This window comes from Lactuca serriola, chromosome 8 (genome assembly GCF_051521515.1).
Source record: "Lactuca serriola cultivar US96UC23 chromosome 8, Lser_US96UC23_V15, whole genome shotgun sequence".
NCBI classification, from domain to species: domain Eukaryota; kingdom Viridiplantae; phylum Streptophyta; class Magnoliopsida; order Asterales; family Asteraceae; genus Lactuca; species Lactuca serriola.
In genome coordinates this window covers 5970572-5983627 of record NC_136415.1, presented here as the reverse complement: position 1 = coordinate 5983627, position 13056 = coordinate 5970572, and the positions used below count along the sequence as shown (strand labels likewise).

The 13056-nt window shown below is 32.1% G+C and overlaps 3 protein-coding genes across 4 annotated transcripts in view; 1 reads left to right on the top strand and 2 right to left on the bottom strand.

The window, feature by feature from the left end:
• Positions 1-550: 550 nt before the first annotated feature.
• Positions 551-3709, top strand: LOC145069402 (uncharacterized). Its single transcript, XM_079016330.1, has 7 exons — positions 551-813; positions 2049-2237; positions 2321-2401; positions 2490-2581; positions 2662-2790; positions 2877-3188; positions 3270-3709. The coding sequence occupies exons 1-5, from the start codon at positions 783-785 to the stop codon at positions 2665-2667; spliced, it is 399 nt and encodes a 132-aa protein (XP_078872456.1). The 5' UTR covers positions 551-782; the 3' UTR covers positions 2668-2790; positions 2877-3188; positions 3270-3709.
• Positions 3710-7148: 3439 nt separating this feature from the next.
• LOC145066605 (uncharacterized) lies at positions 7149-7583 on the bottom strand. Its single transcript, XM_079013900.1, has one exon. It carries the CDS (start codon positions 7581-7583, stop codon positions 7149-7151), a length of 435 nt encoding a protein of 144 aa, XP_078870026.1.
• A 3278-nt stretch (positions 7584-10861) lies between these two features.
• LOC145068832 (protein FAR1-RELATED SEQUENCE 5-like) overlaps positions 10862-13056 on the bottom strand; it is a 2298-nt gene continuing 103 nt past the window's right edge. Inside the window, exons 1-4 of one of the 2 annotated variants that reach the window (XR_013689147.1) lie at positions 12333-13056; positions 11967-12225; positions 11258-11827; positions 10862-11095 (exon numbers count right to left, since the gene is read on the bottom strand). The exon at positions 12333-13056 is cut by the window's right edge and continues 103 nt beyond it. Coding sequence is in view for 1 of the 2 variants with exons in the window: in XM_079015814.1 (XP_078871940.1) it covers positions 11354-11827; positions 11967-12225; positions 12333-12907 (1308 nt within the window). In the remaining variant the exon portion in view is untranslated. The other variant, XM_079015814.1, reaches the window with a different exon arrangement.

Below are 13056 nucleotides of genomic sequence, written 5' to 3'. Positions count from 1 at the left end.
AATTTGAATAGTGATAATGATTTTCATATAGGTTAGATTAATTAATATTGACTTAATATTGTCTGAATTCATCAGTGAAGGATATGTTGATATTATGCAGGCTTTGGTAGAGATATATATCAAACCGTACAAACAAAATAAACTGCCCGCATCGTACCATACCGCAATGCATAACATGGTTTATCAGATTTATTGTGTAGTTTGCGATTTGTAATTTTGCCAAACCGCACTATGTATTGGAGTTTGCGGTTTTTAATAATAAAATTGCGGGTAAAACTGCACCGCATTATGTGTGTGTCTATATATATATATATATATATATATATATATATATATATATATATATATATATATATATATATATATATATATATATATATATATATATATATATATATATATATAGGGAAAGGATCAAATGAGAACGCGAGAACAAATCTGGTACATTAAATATTTATAATCTAAGGATTTAATTGATCATTAATTTAAAGAAAATAATAAATGATTTTATTTTTTTTTTTAATTAAAAAAAATATAAAAGGGTATTCAAGTAATTTTATGATGTCATCCAATTTGAATATATCGGGTAAGTTTGAAAATTCAAAGAAACCGTTCCTATGTTTTAGTAATCACAGTTAACTTCTAATCTTTTGGATGATTCGATCATATCTTAATGAAAAATAGCGTCACAGCTAAACGATTATACCGAAGTCGATTAATACTGTTCATCCGTGAAGAGGTATTTTGCATTCAGAACTCCGTGAAGCGTTGAAGGTGGAGTAATGTCGTCGTTGATCAATCGAAGTGGAAGAAGTAAGCTTTCTAATCTTTTTTGAATGTCGATTGACTGGAAAACGGGTGTATTAGTGTGTTTATTTTTTGTTAATGTGTACATTTTAACGATTCTTAAAACCCTAGAAGTTGGGTTTTTCGTTTTTTCTTTATATCATCGATTATGAACTGTAGTGATTCTTCATCTTTGATGATTGTTGATTTAAATGTTGTGTTTAACAAGTAACACGTTGGTGTATTTGAATGTTTAAATGAAAATGGTAATTATAGATGAGTTTCGAAGTTACGGTATTCTGATATTGAATGTGCTTAAAAATCAATAGTTTATGATTGTGTTTGAAAGTTCTAAGATGTATATACATGTGTAATCGTAGTCGACTACTTTGAACTGAAGTAAGGTTACGTAAACCCAAAAATTAGGGCTTTTTTTTACTTTTGTTTTAAGAGTCTTATTGTTGATCAATGGCAAAATAAATACATTATAAGTAGGACAAGAGGAGTAATTGATGTTAGTATTCGATTGTGAATGTTTTTTAGTAGAAAAATAATAACGAAGGGTATAACTGTCATTCATTACTAACGATTACTTGTTGGTTGTATGTTTTGTATATTGTTAAATTCATATTCAGTTGTGAATGGGTACTTTATTGAGTATGTATGTGTTTTTGATCCTGTACATGATTTTGTATGTAAAGAATAATGTTGTAGGAGTTCCAACTGTTTTATGTGAGTAAGTTAATTACACTGTTTGTTTATTGATGATTATTGTAAACATTCCTCTGATTTTGGGGACAAGAGGAGTAATTGATGTTAGTATTCGATTGTGAATGGTGTTTAGTAGAAAAATAATAACGAAGGGTATAAATGTCATTCATTACTAATGATTACTTGTAAAATCCGATTGTTTTAGAGACAGAAGTACTTTTTCTAGTATTAATCCTTGTTGTTGGTTGTATGTTTTGTATATTGTTAAAGTCATATTCAGTTGTGAATGGGTACTTTATTGAGTATGTATGTGGTTTTGATCCTGTACATGATTTTGTATGTAACGAATAATGCTGTAGGAGTCCCAATTGTTTTATGTGATTAAGTTAATTACATTGTTTGTTTATTGATGATTATTGTAAAAATTCCTCTGTTTTTGGGTATGTGTTTAATTGTGTTTGTGTTTAGTAGGTATAATTTATGATTATTTGAGTTGTTAATGATTCAATTCTGAGTTATAAATGATTAAGGTATTTTAATTCTACTATTAGGTAGAAAGAAAAGCGAGAGGATATTACTAAAGACGACATTCAGAAAATTCACTAATGAAGAATCCAATCCATTGCTTATTGATATTGAAGATGAAGACAATGAAGGAAACGAACTAGTACAACCTCATATTAGAAGAGAAAGACAAAAGAAGTGTTCAACACCTAAGAAGAAAACTAAAAAACAAACCGGTGGTGATGATGATTATATGAAATTTAAAATGTTAAATATCAATTGGAATCTATAGTGGGTATGTGTCTTATTTTTTGGACAGGTGTGGGGGAACGTGTTAATCGCACACCAGCTCATTCAATGCGAAGGGATCTTAAAGTTGTAGTTTTGAGCTCAGATTCAAGTAATGTACTTGTTTAGAAATAAATTTATTTAGAGTTTGATGTTGTAGTTAGTTTTAATAACTTGTGTTGTTTTGTATTTATTAATAGAAAAGAACATGAAACCCAAAGTCAATGTGAAGAAGTTTGATGGAGGAAATTCAAGGTTTTCAAAAGCTAAAAAAAATATACAGAAAAAAAAGGTATGAATGATGATTTCATGTAATATAACTTGTATATTAAAGTATATTCAGTTATGATTATGTTGTCTAATTATTGGCAGGTTTGATTGAAAGTTATGAGATGACAGAAGATAGTGGACTAAATAGGCAAAATGAATTGAGAACAAAAAGACGTTTTGATAGATGTAAAATAAAAGGTGATGAAGTTGTTGTTATAAACTCATTTTCAGGTTGTGTTTTTTTTCAATAAATTTAGTATAGTATTGGTTTGGTAATTTATTTATAATCATTTATTGTGTTAAATATGTCTTAACAGGAAAAGATAATGTTACTGTCAAGAAGCTTGACGAAGATGAAGACTCTGATTTTGAAGTTGACAAACCTGTGGTAACAAGGAAAAAGAGAAGGCATCATACTTCATTCAAAGATGATGAAAAAGAAAATGTGAAGAAATTTAAAAGACAAAGGAATAAAGAAGGAAATGTGTTGAAGCCAAGAAAACTGCCTAAAGTTGTAGCAAGTGGTGCAGAAGAAGCAAGGCGAATACAAGTACGGACATCTCCAAATGTTTTGTACAGTTATATGCATAACCTTAGCAAGGAACAGGAAGTTTATATTTCTTCTATTGGTCTGGGGCATTTGTTGAATATGAAAGTGGATGGGTGTGCATCAATTATGGGGCATTATATTGTCAGGAATTTTAATGCAGATAGGATGGTACTCAAACTTCATCATGGAGAGATACCAATCAATCGGCAAGTTATTCACGAAATGTTGGGTCTGCCTCTGGGACATGTTACAATAAAGTCCATGCCTTATAGAGAAGTCACAGACGACACGGTAACTGTTTGGAGAAAACAATTCGAAGATGAAGATAATATTAGACCAAGGGCAGTTCAACAAGTTATTATGCAATCAACACGTGCAGATTTAATGTTTAAAGTAAACATCTTTGTCCTGTTGTGTAATACACCAGGTCAGTCGATGAGCATGGGAACATGTGACCTGTCGATGTTATCAAAAGTGACGAAAGACCTGGATCTAAGTGACATTGATTGGTGTGGATATGTTTTTGATTGCCTTAAGGAGACAAAAAGTGTATGGAATCCAAACAGCAAAAAAGGATTCTATGTTGGGCCAATTATATTACTGCTGGTAAGATTTGTTTTAAATTAATCTGTCATTTAATATTTGTAGCCTTATGTGTGCAGATACATTAAAGTGTATTTAAGTAATACATTTTTTATTTGTCTTTGTTGTAGTTGCTATACGTAGAAAGTGTTCGATGTGATTCAGTGAAGATTGTACGATGCAGACCAGCAATATGTTGTTGGAATGTTGATAAACTACGTGAGCGAGAAAGAGTAGAGTGTAGGACAATTGGTCTGGGTATGGGTGAATTGCAAGATCCATTTCAAGTCATCAATGAAGCATCGGGAACTGGTAATGTAGGGCAAGAAAAAGTTCAGGTAATATTTTATTGTATTGAACAATGCATATGAAATTTATTATTTGTTATTTTGGTATAATGTAAATCGATTACATTCATACATTATTGACAGGGAAATGATGCAGGAGGTGTAAGGTGTAAGGTAGTAATATAATATAATCTTTACTAAATAATAAGTTATTAGTACAACAACTAATATTGTGTTACTTTTCGTAGGGAAATCAAGGAGATGATATTTTTAGTGGAAGTGGGGAAAGTGTTGAGGTAGTTTACTACCTATTCACATTTGAATAATGAGTTACTAAAGTATTAATTAATACTAACTAACATATTAATGTTTTTATTTGGTTTGTAACGTAATTCTATTGTGGTGACCTAATTAGACAACTATTTCATCAATAAAGGAGATGTACGACATGATATTGCAGCAAAAGAAAGTGTTGGAGGACAAAATAAATGATGTTGTCAAGAAATATCCTGATAATCAGTTGGTCAAAGAATGTAAAAACAAAGTAAATGATTTGTTTACTGAAGTTTCCGCATCAGAGGAACCAGAACAATCTCAATGGTGGTATGATAACGAGGCTGAAATTGAACGTACGCTGATTCTAGCTACAACTAACAAACAGTTTGACAACTCCCCGACAGCAAAATGTGGTATTCAAATGTCACAGGAATATGCAGACTTCGCGAATAGATCTGGAACAAAATCTTTTAAGAATACACCACCATCTAAAATGGAAATGCCAATTCCTTTGTCTATAGTACCATTCAACAACGATGAACATTGGGTTAGTAGAAGAGGGTACAGGCCTCGCATGAAATCTGAATATCTGAAATCTCCTTACATTATACGGGCTGTTGATATCATCAAAGGAGTTCCACGGCAGGAAAAACGTGTAGCAGAATGGATATTCTCTCTTCAGGGAGAGCCAAAGTAAGTTGCATTTAAAATATTTTTAAAATTACTTAATTTTGTTGGTTGCTTATTAAAAATATTATTAATTGTTCACGACTTTTGCAGTGATATAGTTTTCCACACTTTGAATGGTTTTTCTGCTTAGAGGTTTCACATGGAAAGTTTTTTTCCAACATGTGAACTATTTGGCCATGTCATTGAATGTTGGAGTCAAGTGTTGAATCTTGATGAAAGTAAGCGTGCACCTGAATCGCCTCTGAGAGTTTATTGCAAGACAGATGCGACGGTATAATTTAATATTGTTTAATGTTGATTATACTATTTTTTAAATACAACATATAAAAAAGTTAATGAGTTTTTAAAAATCGATCACAGAATTCATATCTTGAAAGTGATTTAATAGAAAGTCAACATAAAGATAAATTCATTGAGAATTTGGTGCTTTCTATTGAAGATATGGACGCAAGCCTACGTTTTGTTGGATTGGTAAGAGATATATCTCGACAGTTTACTTACGTGTGTATTTATCATTGATCAAATATGAATATTAAATAAAGTGAATACAATTGTAATGAATAAACGTTGCAGCTTTTCCTACCAATCATCCGTTCCTTCCACATTTTCCTTTTTGTGATCAATCTACAACAACCAGAGTTTGTAATCGTTGAAAACATCAAAGTTGATGATCCTGATGGTGAGAGATATGGTCAGTTGCCCTAAATCATTGTAAGTGATTAATAAAAATTACTTTACATAGTTAATAAAATTTCATATGCGTAGACAATGTTTTTTACATTTTTAGAAAGAGTACATAGTTGATTACTTAAAATCTCAGAATCATCCAAAAGCTGAGATGTTTTCGCATGTGATGCCACATAGACTGGAAATGTCTTGGAGAACAATAAACAACAGCATTGATTGTGGTGTGTTTACGATGCGTCACATGGAAACATATATGGGTGGAAGTATGAAAAATGAGTTTAAAGCTGGGTTCAAGAACGAGTCTTCTGCACAAGATGATCAACTTGTTAAACTGAGGACAAAGTATTTATACAAAATCATCACTCATGAATATAATGTGCAAAAGGATTATGTGCTGCAAAAGGTTGATGAATTCCACAAGATTCCTTCAAAATAACGTTATCAACTGTTGGCCATTGCAAAGGAAGAAATTCACAGGAGATTGGATGATTTAAGTTAATTATGTTAAAAAAGTTATTTTAGTCATGACTTCAATGGTTTCTTTTGGATAGTTTAAAAACAATGCTTTTGTATGCTAAGGATATTAACTTGGGTTGCTGAACGTACAATAGTTACTTTTGGTTTGCTAATTTTAGTAATGGACTAGTGATATTTTAGTAGTTATAATTTAACATTAACATTTGAAAAATTAAGTTATGTTAAAAAATGATGATTAACATTGATGGTATAGTTTTAGTGTATATTCAGTAATGATTCTTACTAACAAACATTCGTTAATATGCTATGTTACTATGACCATACAATCAGAATTTTTAATAATTAAAGTGAACATATCTATATTATATAATGATTGTCAGTGGGTTTATATCTTAAAGTATGTTGTTATTTAAATATTGATTAATAGCATAAACACTTACTTGAATTATTCCTAACATATTAAACTTTAAATGCAAATTGTTTTATCTTAAACAGAAGAGTATTTAACAATTTTCATATCATCAATATGTTGAAAATAATTAATGTATTTATGATGTTATTCATTATTGACTAAACTTAAGGGTTTAAAGTCGACCATTGTTAAACTTATGACTAAAATTTACCCAAACGCAAACGTAAATCAATATATGATGTATAAGTGTTTTAAAAGTTAATCGTACAAACATTTGTTATTAAGATATACTACTAACAACATACAATAAACTATGAATATTGCTTGGATTGTATATGACTATAGTATATAATGATTGATGGTTTTATAAGTTCAAGAAAGGAAAAGTATATTTATTGTAAGTGCGAACTGTTTTAATCTAATAAAAGAGGTTTAAATGCCAGATAATATCATTAATCTGTTAACATTACCAAATTTGGCATTGCTATTATTCATCGATGAATAAAACAAAACGTTAAAAATAATGAAAGTGTTTTAAGATAACATAACCTACTAAATCATAAAAACATATCCTTATTCATAAATGTAATAGAAAAGTAAAATCTATTGGGAAAACGACTGGGCAATTTTAAGCTGCTTTTGACTCTCGTGCAAGTCTTACTTTGCAAGTCCTCCAATTATGGTTAACATATTGATTGCAACCTATGCACATTCTGGTTTTTTTCTTTACAGCTGCAACGGCTTTCTCAATAGCACTAACCATTCTTTTCTTAGTTCCACTACCTTTGGTACGTATAGATGCAGGTGGATGGATATTTATTTCATCAGGAATGTTGCGTATTCCAAGCATCCGAATAATTTCTTCTTCATCGTTATCAGATGATGTTTGGTTTGAACTGCCAAACTCCATTGCTGCCTGCTTCAACGTACGTGTTTTTTCAACAAATTCCAACAATTTCTCTTTGCTTCTTTTGAAATGATCCAAGCAGTATTCAATATTGATGTATGCCTCTGTTAGAAGTTTAAAGGTGTCATCTTCTGTTTCCATGGCAACATGTTTCATGGCAAGCAAATGGCTGGAAATTGCATCCCTTCTCCATCTTCTTAGAATATACTGCTTTGTGTTGGGGTGCAAAGTTATTCATTCATGACTTTGTAAATGTTTGACTTTTGTAAAACCCACTTGCATGTGGTGCTTTAGCCTTTAGACCCATTTGTTAGAGAATGAGAGAGAGACATGTAAACACCTCTATAAATAGTGGGTTCATACCACTTGTAAAGGTGTGCTTGAGAGATGTAGAAGTGAGTGTGTAAGTGTGTGTTAATTATGTAGTCTAGATCTAGATCTTTTTTGTAACACCATATACATTCAATATATCTCTTAAACACCCAAATCACCATGTTCAATTGTGCAAGCTTTAATTCCGCATGCCAAACCATGTTCATTGTCACTACAATTGGTATCAGAGCGGGTCTTCAAGATCAAGGTGATTTTTGAAGAACGATTCTCGGTTTGGAAATTTTTGTCACAATTTGATCAATTTTGGTGAGTCTCTCTCTTTGATCTCTCTTAATTTCATTGAATTCGTGCGTTACGTTCTTGATTCATGATCGTTTGACTCGTTGGATCACATTTTTCTTGAAAAAACCCCATTGATGATCCAACAAATATTTTTTTGATCAATTCTCACTAAAAACGAAATCAAATTTGTGTCTACTCTTCATTGATCTAAAATTCATTTGATCCTTATCGTGAGCCCAATTCAAAGATTTGTTACTGTTCATGTTAAATCATAGAGCCCAAGAACTTTCGTATATCAATTAATATTCAATTAAATCATTTGAGCCCAGATCCAATTCGTAAATCCAAATCACAAATCAGTTACTGTTCATTGATAAATCATTTAGGCCCAATCGTCCATTTAAAAAAATCTGAAAGAAATACGATTCACTTGAAAATCTTGTTCGTCAATCGACTTATACACACGCATATCTCACTTGTACCTTCAACTCGTTTGATTGTGTGATGGCTTGTGATTCTTTAACCTCATTGTTTCAATGTTTGTTAATCGGTTGATTGGCTGAAAATCGTAATCGATTTCTTGATCTTGAGTCTCGATTGTTGCTATTATACTGTTTAGTTCTTTATCATGATTCAATTTATGAATCGGATGTGTTACTTGTTAAACAGAATCGATCTTCTTAGTCATGATTCATTTGATCGATTGTCTTGATTATTGAATCAATTTCACTTCTGGAATTGAATGGTCAGACATTAAGAAAAATCAAAATCGATTTTTTTTCGAGTCAAAATTGATTTTGGATAGAATTGATACTGAAAGTTAGAATCGATTGTGACTGAGGATTGCTTTTGGATTTGGAATTGATAGTTGATGTGTTTGTTCTTGATGTCGATGAGTTTGGGAAGAACTGTTATTGATAGCAAAAGAATCGTTGGTGAATGAAAGGCGAAGGATCGACAATCGATTGATGAACAGATGACGAAAAATTACTTTTGATTTCTAATGATTCATATGATTTGGATGGATGTTAAGAACGAACAGATGAAGCAATTGAAGGAGGATGCGAAAAGATCAAAAATTGGGTTCGCATTTGTGTGATTGGAGTCGATTTTGGAATTGAGGAATAAAGTTTGCATGATTGTAGTCGATGAATCGATAAAGCAAAAACCGGTGATTTTGAAACTGAGAACAAATATGCGATGCGAAGTCAAGAGGTATTTGATTTTGATTTGAAATCAATCGATCAAATGGTGAGTATTGAAAAGTAATCGACTGGGATATCTTGGGTCGATGTGCGAAAGTTTTTGATGATGCGAATTTGTGTTTGATTAATTACAGTTCGCATAAGGCTTTGATGTGTGCTGTTTTTTTTTGGGATCGCATTTGAAATTGCATCTGCAATGGTTGTTTCACTTCGCATCTGGGTCTCAATTTTGATTTCGCATATGAGATCAAAGACGAGTTCGCATATTTGTTTATTTGGTTACAGAGACTAAAATCGAGTTCGCATTTGAGGTTGATAGAAAAGTGTTTCATTCGCATTTGGTTAAAGAGCTAACATTGATTTCGCATTTGGAGTTTTGTTTTGGAGTCAAAATGCGAATTCATCTCATTTATGATTCGCATTTGGTGAGTTAAACATGCGAAACATTAAGATGTGAATGATTTGGGAAAGACCATAAAGAATTTTACAGTAAAATGCGAATTGGGGAAGAAGGCTAACAATTTCGCATTTGGTCCCTGCTCTTGTCAAGAAATAACACAAGTTGCCGAACTTCGCAAGTTTGAAGAACATACAAAAATTGTCAAAACGAGTACCTGTAGTTTCGCATTTTTGACAGTTTATATCCAACTTCGCAAATGGGGTCATAAAATGCTGAAATTGCAGAATTTTCAAATCTGGTCCCTGCAGTTTGTGCGAATTTACACATTCTACCGAGTTTCGCAAATGGGAGTGTGTTTCGCATATTTGGCTGTTTTTGGTGCAACGGGTCACTGCAGAATTTTAAAATTGACAATTTCTACCCATTTTTGAGAAATTTTGTCAAAGGCGATCCGTGAACGAAGCTAAAAATTCAATATTTTTTGGATTTTTCGGATTGAAGCACATTGTTTATGCCACATGTTAAGGGGGAGTTTTGACATGAAAAATTCCAAATAGAGCACGTTCTTTTTCCTTTGGAGTTTTATAATCAAATTTCGATTATAAAAAGGGGGAGAAGTTTTATATAAAAATTCGAACTTGAATTTTTCATATTACGCGGATTTGAAGACCGAAGTGATCTTGAAGTTTTGAAGATTATGAGATGATGCAATTGGAAGTTCGGAAGTGATGTATTCGAAATGGGTTTGGAATTATTGAAGATTTTTGGGGTGTGTTTTTATGCGCAACTTTTGGGTGATTATTTGGAATTAATCATTCGTTGCTGCTTGGTTTGTATGGTCTCACATCCTAGAGCCCAAATTGAAGAGTCATGGAAGAATTGAAGATTGAAGTTCGTTTCGACATGTGTCACCTTTGAGGCTCGAACCGCGTAGTGCTTGATTTTGGAAGATTTGAAGTGGGTCATTCATTCCTAACTTTGAGGGGGAGAATATTGGGGTGCAAAGTTATTCATTCATGACTTTGTAAATGTTTGACTTTTGTAAAACCCACTTGCATATGGTGCTTTAGCCTTTAGACCCATTTGTTAGAGAATGAGAGAGAGACATGTAAACACCTCTATAAATAGTGGGTTCATACCACTTGTAGAGGTGTGCTTGAGAGATGTAGAAGTGAGTGTGTAAGTGTGTGTTAATTATGTAGTCTAGATCTAGATCTTTTTTGTAACACCATATACATTCAATATATCTCTTAAACACCCAAATCACCATGTTCAATTGTGCAAGCTTTAATTCCGCATGCCAAACCATGTTCATTGTCACTACACTCTGGAATCTCTTCAATATGATTGTTTTTCAATACAGCAAAAATATGACGACACAAAATGCCAGTATGTATGAAGTGATTGCATGAACATTTAACTTCTTTTTCAGGCAACTTTAGTTCAACCTACATTATATGATAAAAATAATGTATGTTAGTAACTGATTGAAGTAACATATTAGTTGGTGGTTATTGCATAATATTGAAAAAAATATATGTAATTTAAAAATAATGATATAATATACTTGTATGATGACTAATGAAAAACGTTTAAACGATGAATATAACCTTGCATTTTATCTTCAACTGTTTGCCCTTATCCGTTTGTGTAATCATAACAACTTGCCACCCATCAATCTTTTCAACATTGTCGATAGAACAGTACTAGGCTGCTTTAAAAATTTCCTTTTTGACCTCATAGAAAATATTTTTAGTGTAAACCGCAGCTGCATGTTCTAGTAAGCCACTTGGAAGCGTCATTTCATGCTTTGCATTTTTTGTATCATGTTCTAGTTTCTGTTGAGCATTTCGTTGCTTTCCAATTGCGGTGTCGTAGTTCATCATGAAATAGATAAGCAAATTACCAGAGTTGGAGTATTTATTAAAAAATGATTTCACGCTTTCAGACCTTGAAGTAGTTTTCATCAAACCGTGTAGTGGCATGTCTTTAAAATAGGCTGGAATCCAAAGTTTTTGATCCCTGTACATGTCTTTGAACCATCTTTTGTCCTGTAGTTTGAATTTTCTCATAAGCAGTTTCCACCTTGATTCAAACACTTCAGGCTCGATATAGACATTCCAAACAAGCTTCGTAAAACGCTTTCGAAAATCAGTGTTTTTCAAAAAATTGGCTGAAACCTAAAAAAAAAAAAGAAATTTATAAGATTAACTATGAATAAACAATATGTATGCTAATCGTTATTAAAAATATGTAAACTATGTAAATCATTGATGAATAAAACATGTTGCGTGTTAACGTAGACCAAAATATACACACCTTGGCTTGTAGTTTTTTCATAATGTGCCACATACATAAACGATGATTAGAAGTAGGAAATATTGCTTCAACGGCCTGTAGAATTGCTGGATCTTGGTCTGTTAACACTAATTGAGGGTGTTTTACATGTGCTTTCAAAAAAGCTTCGAGCAACCAACAATAAGATTCTATTGACTCGTTGCTTAACAAACCTGCCCCAATGTTTATTGAACGTTTGTGGTTATCAATGGATGTAAACGGCACAAAAATCATTCCATACCTGTATCAAAAAGGTAATTAAAAACAAATTCAACATTGATTACAAAGTCAAAAAACATCAATATTCATATTTAAATAAAAAAATGTGTAATGAGTATAAGAGCATACTTATTTGTTCGGAATGTAGCATCAAATGATATCACATCTCCAAACTCCTTGTAATATAACTTATCGGTTTCATCCGCCCAAAACATTGCGTTTAACACACTATCAACACATTTATACTCAAATGTGTAATTATGTAACTCATCTTTCCTCATGTTCATTTTGTCAACAACCAGTTGTGCATCCTTGTCACCTATAATGTTTCCCACCTTCCTTCTGAAATTTTTATAATCAATTGCTTCAGGGCCAACGTTTTCATAACCTCCTTGCAAACTAGCTTGTAACTTATGTGCCTTTGTTGCACCAATGTTAGATGTTGAAGAACGCACTATAAACTCCTTGTCTTTATAACTAAGTCGCCGTGCACGTTTGGAATACCGTCTTTCTTCTTTAGTCTCTAGGGGGTGGTTGTGATTCTCTTCAAACTCATATATTTTACAAGCATTAGTTTGCATATGTAACCTTTCAAACTTTATCAATGTCTTGCAGTCCGTAATTTTGAAGTTTGAGTTTCGTTTATTCCTTCCACTTCCCTCAGGATCCAAAGTGTCAGTTGATTTGTTAGGTATTTTACCCATTTTGTTGCACACTACATACCTTTTTTAATGGTTTTGTCACCAAACCTCATTATTGTATTTAACCTGACACCAAAACCTGCTTTATCTGCATATAAATTATACATTTCAACCGCCTCCTCTAATGATTGATATATAGCATCTACATCTGG